Here is a 19,942-nt window from a genome sequence, read left to right as displayed (position 1 = left end):
AGGAGGATTGCTTGAAGCTAGGAGTTCGAGATCACAGCAGACAACAAAGAAAGACCCTGTCTTTACAAAATAAAAAAATCTAAAAATTAGCCGGGTGCGGTGGTATGTGCCTGTAGTCCCAGTTACTGGGGAGGCTGAGGTGGGAGGATTGCTTGAGTACAGAAGTTGAAAGTTGCTGTGAGCTATGGTCACACCACTGTACTCCAGCCTGGGTGACAGAGAGATTTCATTAAAAAGAAGAGGAAGAAGAGGAAGAAGAAGAAGCAGAAGAAGAAGAGGAAGAAGCAGAAGAAGCAGAAGAAGAAGAAGGAGAAGAAGGAGAAGAAGGAGAAGGAGAAGAAGGAGAAGAAGGAGAAGGAGAAAAGGAAAAGAAGAAGAAGAAGAAGAAGAAGAAGAAGAAGAAGAAGAAGAAGAAGAAGAAGAAGAAGAAGAAGAAGAAGAAGAAGCAGGAGGAGGAGGAGGAGGAGGAGGAGGAGGAGAAGGAGAAACAGCAGCAGCAGCTATGTAAAGAAGACAAAAATAAAGCCAAAGTAAGTATAAGAAAGGAAGTAATAAATATAAAATCAGATATCAAAAAGTAGAAAACAAGTAATAGGGAAAATTAACAAGGCCAAAAGTTGTTTAAAAGGATCAACAAAATGGAAAAATCCCTATACTATCAAAAATAAAGGAACAAAAAAAGAAATTACCAACATCAGAAATGAAAGAAGGTTTATTACTATAAATCAGAGGTTGACAAATGAACCAGCAAGCCAAATCCTTCCTAAGGCTTGTTTTCGTATTGCTCTGAGCTAAGAATAGATTTTACATGCCATTTTTAGGTTTTGTTGTTGTTGTTGTTGTTAATAGCTTTATTGAGACTTTACTCACATACCATATACTTTATCCATTTAATGTATACAGTTCATTGGCTTTCATCACATTCAGAGTTGTGCAACTATCACTACAATCAATTTTAGACTATTTCTGTCACTTCAAAAAGAACCCCTGTATGAATGGATGAACAAAATGTGGTAAATACATACAATGGAACATTATTCAGCCTTAAAAAATTAGCAAATTCTAACATGCTACAACATAGATGAACCCTGAAGACATTTTGCAAAGTGAAAAAAGCCAGTCACAAAGAACAAATATTGTATGATTCCATATACATGAGGTACCTAGAGTAGTCAAAATCACACGATCTGGAAGAATTGTGGTTGTCAAGGGCTAGGAGAGGGACGAATGGGGACTTGTTATTCAATGGGTCAGCTACTGGGGAGGCTGACCTCCCTAGTAGTTTTGGGAAGACGAACAATGTTCTGCAGACATAAGATGGTGACAGTTGCACAACATACATTTCATTTTTAAAAGGTTGCACAAAGAAAGAAGCAGAGGGAGAGGAGAGAACGAGAGGGAAGGAAAAGAGAGGAAAGCAAGGGAAGGAGAGGAGAGGAGAAGAGAGAGAGCGAGAAGAGAGGAGAAGAGAGGGAAGGAGAAGACAGGAGAAGGGAGAGAAGAAGAGAGGAGAAGAGAAAGAAGGAGAGGAGAGGGCAGGAGGCGAGAGGAACGGAGAGCAGAACAAAAACAAAAATATAAGAACATTCAGCAGACAGAGACCACCTGTGGCTTGCAAAGCCTAAAATATTTATTATCTGCCCTTTACAGAAAGTTTGCTGACTCCTGCTATAAATCCTACAGACGTTAAAAAAAGAGGAAAATATCATAAATTATTGCCAATAAGCTTGACAAGTTAGATGAAATAAACTCTTAGAAAAATACAACTCTGCAAGAAAAATACAACTATCCAAAAACTGACACAAGATGAATCAGAAAATCTGAATGGCTCTCTATCCACTATATAAATCTAGTTTGATATCAAAAAACTTCCCACAAAGAAATTTCAGACCCAGAGCGTTTCCTAGTGAACCCTATCAAGCATTTAATGAAATGATAGCAATGTTACACAAACTCTTTCTGAAAGTAGAAGAGGGACCATTTCCCTACTCACTTTGAGAATGTTGCCAAAATCTTTCTAAAGCCTGACTAATAAATCACAAAAAAAGAAAATTTCAGACCAATACTCTTCATGAATGTAAGGGCAAAAATACTTCACAAAACATAAGATAAACACTTAGAAAATAGCAATACATAAACATGATGATACATCATGACCAGTAGGGTTTCTTCCAGGAATGCAAGATTGGCTTAACATTTTAAAATCAATATAATTTACCATATTAAGAGAATAAAGAGGAAAGCCAAATGATTACTTAGAGATACAGAAAAAGCTTTTGACAAAATTCAACAACAATTTGTGATAAATTTTTTCAGGAAACCAGGAGTAGTAGTAACTGCCTCAATCAAATAAAGAACATCTTTTTAAAAAAACAAAACAAAAACATGGGTAACATCACAGTAATGGAAAAACAGTGAATACTTTTCTTCTAATATTAAAAATAAGACAAGGATGCCCACTTTAACCACTTCTATTCAACATTTTGTTGGAAGTACTAAACATCAGAATAGGCCCCCAGAAAGAAATAAAAGGAATAAAGATCAGTAAAGAATACATAAAACTCTCTATTGTCAGATGATGTTGGCTCACATGGAAAGTTCTAAGGAATCTCTAAAACAATTATTAGCAGCAATAAGTGAATTTAGCAAGTGCGTAAGAAACAAAATGTGTGTATATATATTATAGCATATAATATAAATAATATTTCATATGTAACCAATTCCATTTTTATATACTAACGGCAAATGATTGGAATATCTAGTTTTAAAACTATTCCATTTTCAACAGTATCAAAAAACAAAATACTTAGGAATAAATTTATCAAAAGACATGCAATATCTCCCTACCTAAACTACAAAACATTGCTGAGAGAAATGTAAATAGAACTAAATAAATGTTCCTAGATTAGAAGACTCGATATTAGTAAGAAACAAATTCTCCCCAAATTGACCAATAACTTCAACTCAATCCAAATCATAATCTCAGCAAGCTTTTTATATAAATTGATCAGCAGATTCAAAAATTTATATGGACATGCAAAAGGCTTAGAATAACCAAAGCAACCTTGAAAAGCAACAATGTTGAAGTATTTATATTACCTGACTTCAACACTTTAGGAACCAAGACGACCTGGTAATAACATAAGAGTTAAAACAAAACAAAACAAAACAGAACGGAATAGGAAAGCCCAGAAATAGCCTTACATTTACACAACTATTTGATTTTTCGTCAAAGGTACCAAAGCAAGCCAATGGGGAAGGAAAAGTCTTTTCAATAAATGGTGCTGGAAATACTGGATATCTACGTAAAACAAAATGATCCTCAACTCCTACCTCACGGAATACATAAATCAATTAATTGAGTTTTAAACGTGAAAGCTAAAATCATAAAGCTTTTAAAGAAAAGCATAAGAGAATGTTTTCATGGCTTCCTGATAGACAAAAGTATCCTAGACAAGTCATATATGGTTATTCATAAAAGAAAACAGAAGTATAAATTAGACTTCATGAAAATTAAAAACTTTTGGTGAGCACAATGGCACACACCTGTAATCCCAGCACTTTGGTAGGCCAAGGTGGGAGGATTGCCTGAGCCCAGGAGTTCGAGACCAGCCTGGGCAACGAAGCCCCATCTCTACAAAAAATCAAAAAATTAGTCAGGCATGGTGGTGCATGCCTGTGATCCCAGCTACATGTGAGGCTGAGGCAGGAGGATTGCTTGAGCCCAGGAGGTCAAGGCTGCAGTGATCTGTGTTCAAGCCACAGCATTCCAGCCTGGGTAAAAGAGTGAGACCCACTCTCATACAACAACAACAACAAAAAAAAAAAAAAAAAAAAAAGAAAGAAAGAAAAAAGAAAGAAAGAAAGAAAAAAGAAAATAAGGAAGTGAAAAACTGCTCATCAAAATACATTATTAAGACAATACATAGGCAAGCCATAAGGAAAACATTTTCAAAACATACATCTGATAAATTGCTTGTATCCAGAATGTGTAGAGAACACTTACAACTCAGTAATAAGAGGGATGCCCACTTTTACCATTTCTATTCAATATAGTACTGGAAGTCCTAGTCATAGCAATCAGACACGAGTAAGAAATAAAGGGCATCCAAATTGGAAAAGAGGAAGTCAAGTTGTTGCCATTCACCAATGATGTGAATGTATACCTAGAAAACCATAACAACTCATTCAAAAAGCTCCTATATCTGATAAATGAATTCAGTAAAGTCTCAGGTTACAAAATCAATGTACACAAATCAGCAGCACTGCTATACACCAACAGCAACTAAGCTGAGAATCAAATAAAGAGCTCAATCTTTTTTACAACAGCTGCAAAATAACTAAAATAAAATACCCAGGAATATACTTAATCAAGGAGGTGAAAGATTTCTACAAGGAAAACTACAAAACACTGTTTAAAGAAATCATAGATGACACAAACAAATGGAAACACATCCCTTGCTCATGATGGAAAGAATCAATACTGTGAAAATGACCATACTGCCAAAAACAATCTATAGATAATACAGTTCCCACCAAAATACCATCATCATTCTTACGGAACTAGAAAAAAAATTCTAAAGTTCATATGGAATCAAAAAAGGCCCACATAGCCAAAGCAATTCAAAGCAAAAAGAACAAATCTGGAGGCATCGTATTACCCAACTTCAAATTATACTACAAGGCTATAGTTACCAAAACAGCATGATACTGGTATAAAAATAGGTACACAGGCCGGGCGCAGTGGCTCAAGCCTGTAATCCCAGCACTTTGGGAGGCTGAGATGGGTGGATCACGAGGTCAGGAGATCGAGAACATCCTGGCTAACACGGTGAAACCCCATCTCTACTAAAAAAATACAAAAAACTAGCCAGGTGTGGTGGCGGGCACCTGTAGTCCCAGCTACTCGGGAGGCTGAGGCAGGAGAATAGTGTAAACCCGGGAGGCAGAGCTTGCAGTGAGCTGAGATCCGGCCACTACACTCCAGCCTGGGTGACAGAGCGAGATTCCATCTCAAAAAAAAAAAAAAAAAGGTACATAGACCAATACAACATAATAGAAAACCCAGAAATAAAGCCAAATACTTACAGCTAACTGATCTTTGACAAAGCAAGTGAAAACATAAAGTGGAGAAGGGACACCCTGCTCCACAAATGGTGCTGGGATAATTGGTAACCCACACGGAGAAAAATGAAACTGGATCCGCATCCCTCGCATTATACAAATATCTACACAAGATGGATCAGTCTTAAATCTAAGACCTGAAACCATAAAAATTGTAGAAGATAACATCAGAAAAAAACCCTTCTGAACATTGGCATAGGCAAAGAATTCATGACTAAGACCCCAAAAGCAAATGCACAAACAGAAACAAATAAAAGGGATCAAATTAAACTAAAAAGCTTCTGCACAACAAAAGAAATAATCAGCAGAGTCAACGGGCCATCCACAGAGTGGGAGAAAACATTTGCAAACTATGCATCCAACAAAGGACTAGTATCCAGAATCTACAAGGAACTCAAACAAATCAGCAAGAAAAAATCAAATGATCCTATCAAAAAGTGGGCAAAGGACATACATAGACAATTCTCAAAAGAAGATAGACCAACACCCAACAAACATATGAAAAAATATTCAACATCACTAATCATCAGGGAAATGTAAATTAAAACCACCATGAGATACCACCTTACTCCTGCAAGAATGGCCATAATTAAAAAGTCAATAAACAATAGATGTTGGCGTGGATGTGGTGAAAAGGAAACATTTGTATACAGCTGGTGGAAATGTAAATTATTGCAACCACTGTGGAAGACAGTACGGAGATTCCTTAAAGAACTAAACTTAGAACTACCATTCCATCTAGCAATCCCACTACTGGGTATCTACCCAAAGGAAAAGAAGTCATTATATGAAAAAGGCACATGCACACACATGTTTAAAGCACACAATTCACAGTTGCAAAGATATGGAACCAACCTAAGTGTCCATCAACCAAACAAGTGGATAAAGAAAATGTGGTATATATACACCATGGAATACTACTCAGCCGTAAAAAGGAATGAAATCATGTCTTTTGCAGTAACTTGGATGGAACTAGAGGCTGTTATTCTAAGTGAAGTAACTCAGGAATGGAAAACCAAATATCATATGTTCTCACTTACAAATAGGAGCTAAGCTATGGGGACACAAAGGCATAAGAATGATATAATGGACTTTGGGGACTCAAGGGAAAGGGTGGTAGAGGGTGAAGGATAAAAGACTGCATATTGGGCACGGAGTGTACACTGCTGAGGTGATGAGTTCACTAAAAATCTCAGAAATCACTACTAAACAACTTATCCATGTAACCCCAAACCACCTGTATCCCAAAAACTATTGCAATAAAAAAAGAAAACTACCCAATTTAAAAATGGGCAAAAGATTTTAACAGATATTTCACCAAAGACATACAAATAACCAATATTAACAGGGAAAATTACTCCACATCATTTGCCACTCTAGAAAACACTATGACAGTTTCTACTACATTTAAACATATACCTACAGGCTGGGTGAGGTGGCTCATGCCTGTAATCCTAGCACTTTGGGAGGACAAAGTGGGTGGATAACTTGAGGCCAGGAGTTTGAGACTAGCCTGGCCAGCATGGCTAAACCCCGTCTCTACTAAAAATACAAAAATTAGCTGGACAAGGTGGCAAGTGCCTGTAATCCCAGCTACATGGGAGGCTGAGGCGGGAGAATCGCTTGAATCTGGGAGGCAGAGGTTGCAGTGAGCAGAGATAGTGCCACTGCAATCCAGCCTGGGCAGCAGCGTGAGACTCCATCTCAAAAAATAAAAAGAAATAATAAATAATAAACATATACCTATGAGCCAGCAATTCCATTCCTAGGTGTTTATCCAAGACATACAAAAACATATGATCACATAAAAACTTATACACAAAGGTTCATAGCAGGATTATTCATAATAGCCAAACTGGAAACAATCCAAATGTCCATCAAGAGGAGAATAGACAAGGAATCTGTTGTACACCCATGCGTTCGAATATTATTCAGCAATAAAAAGGAACAAACTACTGAAACAAAAGGATGACTAAAAAAATTATGCTACATGAAAGAAGCCTTATACAAGACAGTACATATTATAAGATTTCATTTATATAGTGTTGTAGAACAGGAAAAACTATGTCAGAAAAATATAAGAACAGTGATTGCCGCTTCAGGTAGTAGTTTCAGAGCTTCACTTGGAAAGGGCACAAAGGGGTTTTCAGAGGTGATAGTAATATTCTATATCATTTTTAAAAATATAGACTCTCGCTCTGTTGCCTAGGCTGAAATGCAGTGGTGTAGTCATGGCTCACTGCATCCTTGATCTTCTGGTCTCAAGCGATCCTCCCACCTAAGCCTCTCATGTAGCTGGACCCCAGGTACATAATACCATGCCTGGCTAATTTTTTAGTTTTTTGTAGAGATGGGGTTTCACTATATTGCCCAGGCTGGTCTCAAACTCCTCGGTTCAAGTGATCCTCCCACATTGACCTCCCAAAGTGCTGGGATTACAGGAGTGGCACTGCACCTGGCCAACATTCTATATCTTAATAGGGGTTTGGATTACACAAATGTATGCATTTGTCAAAATTCAGAGGGTGTATACTTAGGATTTGTTCATTTTCTTATATGTACACTTTATTACTTTTTTAATTGTAAAAAAAAAAAATCTAACCTCTGAAATTGTTTTGAGTAGGGTTGGCAGCCTATAACATGCCAAAGGCTAAGGTAGTATCATACGGTGGAAAGGGCCCAGGCTTTAAAGCCAGACAGGCATAGGTTTCAATCCTGGCTTAACCATTAGGCTATGTGTTCTTGGGCAAATTACTTCTCTGTTTCCTTATCTGCACAAAGGAGGTGGTAGCACAATGTCCAACATATAATGTGTTCCTTAAATGGTGGCCAATAATAAACTGACATTTGAGATAATTTGAGGTCACAGGGCCAAAGGTGGTATCACTGCACAATTCCCAGACACCACTTCAACCAAGGTGTTAGCCTACTAAAGATTATATATGAATCTTACCTGGGATGTCTGTATTTCCATAAGGTCCCCTGAAGATAAAACCTTAACAGAGTGCCCTCTCTCTCTCCCAAGGAGTAAATGAATGAAGACTTGAAACAGTGCTTGGCTGATTGGCTCTCAGTTCCCTGAGCTGCACTCACCTCAGGGTCTGTGCCTTCTTCATAGGAGTGAATGCTGAAGGCCATGCCATCAAACGTGTGGTCCACCCGCAGCACAGCCAAAGCCAGCCCGGCCACCGTCAGATTTGCTATCTGCCCAGAAAACTCCATCTTGTGACCAGTACGCTCAATTATCCTCAGAATTCTGCAAGAAACCACAGATGGAGAAGAGCATCCTACCCTTTAAAAGTAAAAAACCCATCCTCCTTGCAAGATTTCCTCATTGCAAGACTTTTCTTTGAGTTTTAATCGCTATCTTTATATCATTTAGGAATTATTAAATAAGAGCATTGGCTTTGGAATCAGACAAGTTGACATCTAAATCTTAGTTCCTCTAATTTCTAACTGTGTGGACAGATAAAATAATCTCACTTAGCTTCATTTTCCTCACCTGCAAAGTTAGAATTAATATTACAATCATCTCAAAAGATTGTTGTGAAAATTAATGAAATTGTTACATGTAAGCCAGACCCTGCAGGGCCTCGTGGGACTTTATAAGAAGTTTGGATTTTATTCTACGTGTAATGGAAAGCCACCTAGTGGTTTTAAAAGCAAAGTAAGGACATGATCTGATACATACATTAAAAGATTACTCTGGGTGCTATGTAGAAGATGACCCATAGAGGGTCAAGAATGGAGGCAGAGAGACCATTTAGGAGGTTATTATAGACAGTCTGGTGAGAGAAATGGGACTAGGAATAGGGTGGTGGTGGCGGAGATGGAGAGAAGTAAATGAATTCCACCGGAATATTTAAGGGATTTTAAAAATAGATGTACAGTGACAAATACAAGAGTTGGTTATTAATTGGGTGTGAGTTAGAGGGAGGTAACTAGTACTATTCTCAAGTTTTCCACTTTAGCACTGGTTGGATACATTTTATAGACATTAAGAACACTGAGGGAGCACAAAAGTTGGGGGAATGGACTGGGGGTTTGGTTTGGGGTAACTGTTTACTTGAAAACTTGTTGTCACTAAGATTCAATTAGAATTCGAATACATCCTTTCAGAACGAACGTTCGAGTAAAGTGACCCCATTGCATTGTACTAACTGAGCTACTGAGCTTTCAATGTGTAACTACCTGACTTTTAAAATCTATGATGACTGTATGCCAATAAATTGATAATATATACAGTCGTTCGTTCGTATCCTTGAGGGATCTGTTCCGGGACTCCCATGGATACAAAAATCCACAGATGCTCAAGTCCCTGATATAAAAAAAGGGTCGTATTTTCGTATAGCCTATGCACATCATTGTATATTTTAAATTATCTCTAGATTACTTATAATGCCTAATATAATGTAAATGCTATGTAAATAGTTGTTATGCTGTATTGTTTAGGGAATGATGACGAGAAAAAATTCATACTTATTCAGTATCGACACAAGATTTTTTTAAGGATATTTTCAATCTGTGGTGGTTTGAATTCACAAATGCAGAACGCACAGATACGGAGGGCCGACTGTATTTTAAATTTTTTAAAAATAATGTCTTTCACCAAAGTATTAGTACTTACTCATTGCTTACTTCATGCAGATCAGAGGCTGAATTGTTTTGCTTTTCCAAAACAACGTTGATTATTTGTAATACAATATGGGTTAGGTTCATACTTATCTCATCACATTGTGAAATATCTGATATTTTAGAAACAATAATCTTTGTCTCTTCTTTATCCAGGACTGGGGATTCATTTATCAAATTTAAAATATGCTCTGCAACATCCTGAGCATTCTCTGGGGAAAGAAAGTTGAGACATAAAAGCTTCATGACTTAGTCTTCTGCCATTCTGGTGTGCTTCCTTCCCTTTAAAGAGTAAAGAGGGTGAGATGAGAATACCTGCCAAGGTAACATGTTTACGGAAGGAAAATATCGGCCCTTTGTTTCTACAATAGGTGTAGTCCCAGAAAGTAGAACATAAGTCACGTTTTTATTCATTAAAAAGTTTTCATTCATTAAATCATTTTTCATACGCACCAGGGAAATCGTTTTGTCCCTGAAGAATTATCTTGACATTTGATTCTCATTAAATTGAGACTTTTGAGTATTGGATTGTGTTAAGTAGATCCCACCTTATACTCAAATATCAGCAAACACTCAGTCTATGTTTTCATAACTAAGGGTGATGGTTACATTTTCCTGTCAAGAACCATCAAACCACAGGAAAAAAAAAAAGCAAATATGGACTATGTCATAATAAAAAGCAGTTAATTTAGATTTTCCAGAGAGTAAGAACAATAGATATGAACTCGCCCACTTTTTTCTTCACTTTTTATTATGGAAATTTGCAAGCATACACAAAAGTAGAAAGAATTGTGTAATGAATCTCCATGTTCCTCATGAATAACTCAACTTCAACAAGTGTCAATGAATGGCTAATCTCATTTTCTCTACACTTCCACTCATCTTTTCCCCAACCCCATATTGTTTCAAAGCGAGTCCTGGATATGATATCATTTTATCCACACTTTAGTATGTATCTCTAAAATAAATGATTTTTACATGTCACAACGACAATAACAAATTAAATTTTAAAATTAGCAATAATATTCAAAATCATCAAATATCCTGTCAGTGCCCGAAAGTTCTTGTCTCATAAACGCTTCTTCTAAATAATTGTTTTGTTTGAATTATGACTCACTTTTAAAGTGAAGAGCTTTGTTAAACGAATACAGCACAAATTCGATTTTAGTTAAATATAACACAAATAAAGCTGAGCTTTCTTGTGGTGTCTTCCTAGCTTAAAGCACTCACATTCAAGTCCAGTAACCAAAATATAAAGGAAAATAATAAAAAATACAATTTGTTAAGAAAAATTCCCGAGAGAGCCAACACTCATAACACACTTAACCCAGGTTATATTACAAATAGTCAATTCTGTTTCAGAAAACAAAATAATTCAGCATAAAATTCATCCTCTCTCTTTCTGTCTGTATTTCTCTTCCTCTCTCTCTTTCAATGACCTCCATAGTTATCAGTGTCTCCTCAAATCTCTCTCCTATCCCAAGTTCCCCACAACTTAACACCTTCAAAAGCCTACACAGGCTACTTTTTGCTTTCTCCTTTTCTTCTTTATTTTCTTTCTTTATTCTCTTTTTTTTCTGCAAACAACTTTCTGTTCTCATCAATGTAAATTCAGCAATCATAACTGAGATCCTCTCAATTCCTCCCCAACCATTACCCCAATTTGTCCAACAATGCCTCACATGGGAACTGAACTAGCAAAGACAGAGTTCTCCCTGAGGAGATGGGAGGCAGAAAGGAGATTAAACAAGGTTGTAATTGTTTCTGAATTAATATTTTGTCCCAGTTAACATCTATCTTCTGGTAAGTTAAAAAAGCTGAGAAAATATTAAGACTAGGCATGACAGAAAAAGATAGTGAGCTCATTCACGGGTCTTTCTACTGCTCTTATTAAATTGCTCAGACTTTGTTGAAAATGGAATAGCAAGAGCTGCCTAGTCATGATTCTTTGGGCTTCAGTGGTGCAATTTCACTTTCACATAGTCCCTGCTGTGGCAGAATGAACGTAAACAGCAGGCCAATGGGAGACTAGCTATACTGTGGAAAGTAATTATAGACCTTTTCTCTGGAGTTGTATAGTTTTTAAGGAAAATTCAAGCTAAATTACACTCATCGTGTAAAAATTCCTGGTCCTCAAGCAAAAGTAATAAAGGGACTCCTTTATTTGTTGCAAAATAAATTGATCCTCATTCCTTGAAATACTGTTACAGTTAATCTGCCAGTAATTGCAACATTCAGAATAATAATATCTGCTATTTACTGAGCAATTTCTGTGAGCCAGTGTTCCAGGTTATCTATTGCTGCATAACAAATCACCCTAAAACTTAATGGCTTAAAGCAATAATGTATTATTATCCTTCATGATTCTGTGTGTTAACTAGGCTCAGTTGAGTGTTCTCACTTGGAGTGTCTCATACAGTTGAAGTCAGATAGCAGCTGAGGCTGAATACATCAGAAGGCTAATCTGGGCTGGATGTCCAACAGGGCTCACTCACATGGCAGGCAATTGATGCTGACTGTTCAGTTGGGGCTGTTGGCCGTACTCCCTACACATGGCCTCCCCCAGTGGTGTGGGCTCAGTAGTGTGTGGATCCGGCTTGTGATGTACTGGAGCTAACTTGTACCAGCTGGTGAGAACCAATTGTTAAATTTTCAGGAATTCTGTGAACTAGTTGTTAAACATGGCCATTATTAAAAATTAAATTATATAAACTTACAATTGCATAAATTATATTTAAAATGATGCTGAAACATCTTCACTTTCTAATTATTTTGCTACATTTTACTAATCTAAGCTCTTGTGATTATTTACATATCTACTGTATCTGCGCATCCATCTCTTACCAACTTTATAGTTCAGTCACTATACATTGCATTGTAGGTTGTATTCAGCCATGGAGGAGAGGGTATTATATCATGAAAACTGGCAAAAGCTACAAATCAGCACCTTCTTTGGGTAGACTTGGTTGTTAAATATTTTTCAGCACGTCACTGTTTGGGCTTCTTACAGCATGGTGTCTGGCTCTGAGGAAGCATCTCAAATGAGAGTGTACCAAGAGAAAGGATGCAGAAACTTCCAGTCCCCTTAAAAATTAGTCCCATCATTGGCAAAGCCGCTTCTCCCAAATTCTCCTGGGCTAAGCAGTCACAAGCCAGCCCTGATTCAACTCCCAATTGACAAAGAGGGAATGAGTTGGTGGGCATTTTGGAGATAGGATACAACAGCAAGGCATTATACATGCATTTTCTAATCTATTCATCACAATAACCTTTGTATTAGTCACGAAAGTACTCACATTATCCCCTTTATATAGATGAAGAAGTTAAAACATTGAAATATTCTAATCCAGTGCTGACTCCAAAGTTGAGCTCTTCAATATCACTTTTTACAACATCTGTGCCTTTGGCCCTTTTCTCCACTGTGTTGGGGGTTGGGACAGCTGTGCTTTGCAGTCTTTCTACCTGACCTCCTGGAAATCCCACTGTTTTCTCTTAAGCACTCACTATCCTACCGTGATGGTGGAATGGACACAGACAGAAAATAGTTTTGTGAAAAGTTCCAGTCAACTTCACTAGAGCCTGATGCATCTTTAATATCATGGAGGTAACAAACATTGAGCACAGAAGAGAATCCAAAGAACTTTGAAATAAAGGTACCTTTTCTAATTCTGTGATATTAAAGAGTTAAGAAAAAGGAGCATTTAAGTGAGAGAGCTGAAGAGTTTTTCTTCAACCAAGATATCTAATGCTTGTCAGCAAGATTGAAAGCAAAAGAAAATAAATTGTTTCAGCATGAATACGTTTTTCTTTCCTTTATATTGTATTCATTGTTCATTAAGCCCCTAATTTACAAGTAGAATAGAAGGATTCTTCCAAAGATAATAAATTTGATAGTTTACTTTTCAGTTATATACATTACAGTCATCATCCAACTGTTCCTTTACTCCGCGGTAGTTTTTTTATATATATAAAATGACTTCTCACAGTCAATTTTCTAAAAATCCCAACCCAGTGCAGTGTTTTTGTTGTTGTTATGACTGTTTATTAACTTTTTTTTCCACAAGAGAAAATTCTATTAGCATTTCTAAAGAAAATGTGTCACTCAGAAGGAGGGAGGTCAGCGTGAAACATAAACCCTCTAACTTTCCTCCCACTCACTTCAAGCTATAACATTTCCTATTGCCCTGACTCTTGGTTTCTGATCTAGAAATAATCAGAGCTGTGCTTGCTTTCCTAATTCTTCTACATAGTCCTCAGCAAGGATCTCAAACTTGCATCCTCTGCAAGGAAAACAAGTCTGAGAAGTTCACTGCTTCAAGGCCAATTCCCTGGTCCTTCTGAGAGGCACTGGAATGCCTGTGCCTCAATTTCTGACATTTCACTATGGGAGGGACCCATTTTATGCAGTAGAACCATGTCTGGCAAGTTGTCTATGAAGAACAGATTCAATGTCTCGTGAGAGCTCATTTCCTGGCTCATAGACCGTCATTTTTTCGCTGTAACCTCACATGGTGAAAGGGTCAAAGAAGCTCTCTGGGGCCTCTTTTATAAGGGCACTAATCTCATTCATGAAGGCTCCACCCTCATGACCTAATCCCCTCCCAAAGGCCTTATCTCCAAATACCATCACATTGGGGTTAGAATTTCAACATATGAATTTTTGGGGCACACAAACATTCAACCTATAGAGTACATTTCACCATAAGAGACATAAATATGGCAAATATGCATATGAAAAGCTATTCAACACCATATGTCGTTAAGGAATTGCCAATTAAAACAACAATGAGATACCACTACACACCTATGAGAATAGCCAAAATCTAAAACACTGACAACACTAAATGCTGGAAAGAATGTGAAACAACGGGAACTCTCATTGCTGATGAGAATGCAAAATGGTACAGCCACTTTGGAAGGCAATTTGGCAGCTTCTTACAAAACTAAACATACTCTTATCACACAATCCAACAACCACACCCTTTGTTCTTTAATCAAATGAGTTGAACACTTAACATCTATATAAAAACCTGCACACAGATGTTACTAGTAGCTGTATTCATAGTTAACAGAACTTGGAAGAAACCAAGATGTCCTTCAGTAGGTGAATGAGTAAATAAACTGTGGTACATCCAGACAATGGAATATTATTCAGTGCCAAAAAGAAATGAGCTGCCACGCCAAGAAAAGACACATGGAAGAAATTTAAATGCACATAACTAAGTGAAAGAAGCCAATCGGAAAAGGCTGCATATTGTAAGATTCTAACTATATGGCCTTTTGGAAAAAGCAAAAACAGAGAGATAGTAAAAAGATCAGTGATTGCCAGGGGTTGAGAAGAAGGAGGGATGAATAAGTGGACTATAGAGGACTTTTACAGCAGTGAAAATATCCCATATGATATTGTAATGGTGGATTCGTGTCATTATACATTTGTCCAAACCCACACAATGTACCACAGCAAACGTAAACGCTAATGTAAAACTATGAACTATTGGTGATAACCATGTGTCAGTGTACATTCAATTGTAACAAACGTACCACTCTAGTGGGGGATGTTGATGGTGGGGGAGTCTGTGCATGTGGTTGGGGGAGGGCATATGCTGGAGCTCTGTACTTTCCACTCAGTTTTGCTGGGAATCTAAAACTCCTCTAAAAAATAAAGTCTATAAAAATTAATAAAATTTAAAAACTTTTAGCTAGACTGACCAGGATATAAAAAAGTGAAGACACAAATTACTAACACCAAGAATAAAGGTGCGTTGGGGGGCATTACTATCAGTCATAATCTAAAAGACAGACAATAGTAATAAGTGTTTACAAGGATGTGAAGAAATTGGAACCTTCATACAGAGTCGGCAGGGATGTAGAATGGCACAACTGCTATGGAAAACAGTTTTGAAGTTCCTCAAAAACTAATCATAGGGTTACCATATGACCTAGCAATTCTACTCGTCGATGTATACCCAAGAAAATTGAAAACATATGTCTACATAAAATCTGTACATAAATGTGTATAGCCAGATTTTTAATAATAGCCAAAAGGTGGAAAAGAAATGTCCGTCAGCTGATGAGTTAATAAGCAAAATGTGGTATATCTATATAATGGAATATAATGCATTCATAAAAAGGAATGAAGCAATGATACACGCTACAACATTGGATGAACCTCAGAAACATGAAATGCCCCAAACTGGCAAAATTCATAGATAAAAAAGTAGATTCGTGGCTGCCAGGAGCTGGGATGGGGGAGAAATGGAGAGACTGCTAATGGGTACAGGGTTTCTTTTTGGGGTGATGAAATATTTTGGAATCAGTGATGATGGTTGCACAATCTAGTGAATATGCTTTTAAAAACCCACTAAATTGTACACATTAAATAAGTGAATTTTATGATATGCGAATATCTCCATTAAAAAGTTTGTAAACTACATTGAGATATCAATTTCTGCTTATCATATCGCAAAAAGATCCAGAAGTCTGATAACAAACATGCTGTGTTGATGAAGGAGTTGTGAAAAAAGGCACTTTTCATACCTTGCAAGTAGGAATCTAAATTGCTATAACTATTACAGAGAGCATTTTGACACCATCAAAAGTGTGATTGACCCAGCAATTCCACATTCAAGGACTTATCCTTTAGGTATACCCCTACCTTCTCAAAATTGTGACATATGTGTAATATTCATCAAAGCGGTGGTTTTTTTTTTAAAGAGATACTCTTTATTTTGAATCTCTTTTACGTAATAATATGAATTATGCTAACAGCGTCACAAACGAAAATAAAAGCTAACATGGTCTACAAATGTATTTTTGAAAGAAATGCAACCTTCTATATCAGCTGCTTAGACAATGCTAACTCTAAAACATCTTATACACTATCAAAAATGTGAGTATTTTTTAAAGTATGTTATACTATTTTCCCTACAATGAAAAAAACACAAAAATAGTTGTACAGTCATGTTTTCATAGAAAAATGTTACTGACAACCTAAATACTCATCCATAGGAAACAGGTTAAATAAATTGTGGCACATTTACTGTGGTATATATAATACAGTGCAGAGGGGGAAAAAATAATGAGAAAACTCTTTATATGCTGATATAATAATCTCTGCAATATATTGTTAACAGAAAAAAGCAACGTGAAGAATAGTGTGTATAGCATGTTCCACTTTGTGTACAAAAAGTGAGGGGGAGTATGTGTGTGTGTGTGTATATATATATGTGTGTGTGTATATATATATACACATTTCATTATGGATCTATAAAATGGATCCACAAAATATCTCTGTGGATAGTAACTGAATGGCTAAGGTCTGCAGTGGGATGGAGATGTTTTACATATACCCTTTTTGTTTTTTGAATATTGAAGTTGGTGAAGTATTACTTATTAAAACTTTTTAAAAATTAAAATAAAATAAAAACAACAATTAGCCAAAAAAGTAAAATAAGGCCGGCTGCAGTGGTTAACACCTGTAATCCCAGTACTTTGGGAGACTGAGGCAAGTGGATCACTTGAGGTTAGGAGTTTGAGACCAGCCTGGCCAACATGGTGAAACCCACCTCTGCTAAAAATACAAGAAAACATCCAGGTGTGGTGGCAGGCGCCTGTAATCCCAGCTACTCGGGAGGCTGAGGCAGGAGAATTGCATTAACCCAGGAGGCAGAGGTTGCAGTGAGCTGAGATCGCACCATTGCACGCCAGCCTGGGTGACAACAGTGAAACTCTGTCTAAAAAAAAAAAAAAAAAAAAAATGAAAGAAAGAAAAGAAAAAAATATGTATATAGCAAAACCAAACAAAAATCACTGAAACACTGATAGTCCTAACATCTCATGCCCCACCACCACCTCCACCAACATTAATTACCTTTGTTCTGAAATTGGATTGTCGTAAGGTAGATTTTCCTAAGTGGGATTTGCCTATACTCTCTCTGGTTTGAGGTCAAGTAGGCAAAGTAATCGAAGTTCCATAATTTGTCTTATATGTACAAAACAATCTTACCGTCACTTATGGTAATATTAGCAAGATCCACAATCTTGTCAGGAAGTTCCTGAAGCAATTTGCATTGTTTAAACTTTGGCTTTTCCCACTGAGATTTGCCCGTGTTGATGCTGATTGAACTGAAAAAAAGAGGAAAGAGCTTTCTCATCAGAGGATGAGGCAAGGATAATCTTAAAGCAAATAGTGGGAGTATCCCTAGCATGCCTTCTCCTCACCTGCCCCCAGCCCCCTGACATAGATAGCAAAGGTGGGAGCCCAGTACTTCTTTGTGAAATGAAGAAATTTTGCTCTTAGGGAGCAAGTGAATCTAGGGTCAACATGTGGGAAGGGGAAAGGGGAGTGGATAAACAGGCGAGGGAGCTGGGAATGGGGTGTGGGAATGTCCTGCTGACCAAGTGTCAAGACAGAGATTCCGGCCCTCTAGACATAACTCTTTACTCTCACTGTCCCTTCTTACCCCTCTTTTAAGGGGAAATTCCTGTTGGAACGTGGTCTCTATCCAGCATATTAACTTAAAACAATTAATATAGAGCCCTCGATAGCTCACTGGCCCTCATCATCCACCCTCCCCTGTGTCTCACCCAATTCAAAGCAGTTCATTTCAAGTCAGCTAACACATTTATTGGGCACCACTCCATTCTAGGAAGGTAATAGGTAGCACAGGCAAACAGGGCAGGGCTTCATCGCTCCCTCAAGGAACTTGTAAATAGGGGGTTTAAAACTCTAAATGTAACTACTTGAAACTTAGGGCAAATATAAGATGAAAAGCTGTATAAACAAAACTGAATCTATCAAACCACCAAGGAAAGAGACGTTACTTTCAGCATTTGAGCTGAGCTGTGCGCTGAAAGGACAGAGGTAGAGAAAAATCTCTTCCCCCAACCCCAAGAGCAGACAGCACAAGCAGAGAAAGAGACCCGGGAAGCGCCCATTGAGCCCAGAACAGCAAAGGGTCATTTTGATTGGAGCGTATGGTAAAGGGAGGGAGAATGCTGAGTGAGACATCAGGAGAGGAAGCCCACGGTCTGAAGGACTATATTTAGAGGTTTCGACTTAATTCTTGAGGCAATGTGGAGCTGGAGCAGGACGGTGGCATGACAGCAGCCATACTTCAGGAAAATTATGCTGGCAGCAGTGTAGAATATAGTTGGCGGAGGTGGGTAAGGCGTACCGTTAAGCTAGATGGCAAGGAGACAGCTCTAATAGTGGGCGATAACGGCTTGCACCAGGGTACTGGCAGTGGGGTTGGAAAGGAAAGGCTCGATGTAGGCTCTGACTATGACTGTCAAAGCTGCAGGACTTGCTGACTGATTAGACACAGGGAGGAAACGGAAAGCCCGTAATGTTGCTTTCTAAAAGAGTGCTTTTAAGCCTCTGTCAAAACCTGCTGCCCCTCCGGTTTTGCCCACTTAAGTTAATGGCATAAAGCATGAACAGCAGAGAGTAAGAAAAGAGGGTTGATGATTTTAAAAAGGAAAATGATAAAGTCAACAATAGAAGAGTGATTTAGTAAATTACTCTAGCCCATCAACTATAGACCAGTTTCCAAGGTCGTTTTTCGAAATGAACATTAAGATCATAAATGTAAAACATGGAAAATGTTTGATAAACCATTGAATGAAATGGTAAATTACATTATTGATACAAGGACAGTGATTACTGCTACATAAAACTTAAAGGCATACAGAGAAAGGCTAGATGAAAAAAATATGTCAACTTAAAAACAGCTATGTTCAGGCAGTAGGGTTATGGGTGACGTTTTTCTCTTTTGTCTTCTTGAATTTTCTTCTGGGATGATGGATAACTTTTATCTTTTGTCTCCTTGAAAATTTTTCTTATTATGTTGCACGCATATGTTTAAACAGGTCCAAAAGGTAATAGAAAGAAAGACCGGCACTAGAGGTGGAGGAAGGGTGCATGCTCAGAAAAATGACATAGAAACATGTCCCCAATTAAGCAGATCTTTGTATATCTGGATCAGCAATTAGAACTTGGCCTGTACATACCAGACTCTTGTGGCGTTTCCATCCTCATTTTTTATGCATCTAGTTTGGGCTGTCTCCGTAGGGTTGGTTAATAGCCACTTATAAGTCCCTTTGTATTTGGAGGCTGTTTCATCGGCTTTGCAATTTCCAGGCTCTACAGAGAAAATGTATGCACACTTTAAAGGGCAAGAGGCAC

At 37.6% G+C, this 19,942-nt stretch overlaps 1 protein-coding gene across 2 annotated transcripts in view; it reads right to left on the bottom strand.

Annotated features, from left to right (window-relative positions):
• The window catches only part of ADGRG4 (adhesion G protein-coupled receptor G4), a 111,587-nt gene that overhangs the window by 35,739 nt on the left and 55,906 nt on the right, over positions 1–19,942 (bottom strand). For both annotated transcript variants that reach the window (XM_025373020.1, XM_025373021.1), the window contains 4 exons: positions 19,768–19,900; positions 17,762–17,880; positions 9,752–9,968; positions 8,218–8,380 (listed from right to left, as the gene is read on the bottom strand). In XM_025373020.1, the coding sequence (XP_025228805.1) occupies positions 8,218–8,380; positions 9,752–9,968; positions 17,762–17,880; positions 19,768–19,900 (632 nt within the window). The remainder of the gene's footprint in view (positions 1–8,217; positions 8,381–9,751; positions 9,969–17,761; positions 17,881–19,767; positions 19,901–19,942) is intronic.

Source organism: Theropithecus gelada, chromosome X, assembly GCF_003255815.1.
Source record: "Theropithecus gelada isolate Dixy chromosome X, Tgel_1.0, whole genome shotgun sequence".
Classification (NCBI taxonomy): Eukaryota; Metazoa; Chordata; class Mammalia; order Primates; family Cercopithecidae; genus Theropithecus; species Theropithecus gelada.
This window is presented reverse-complemented; position numbering and strand designations above follow the sequence as displayed.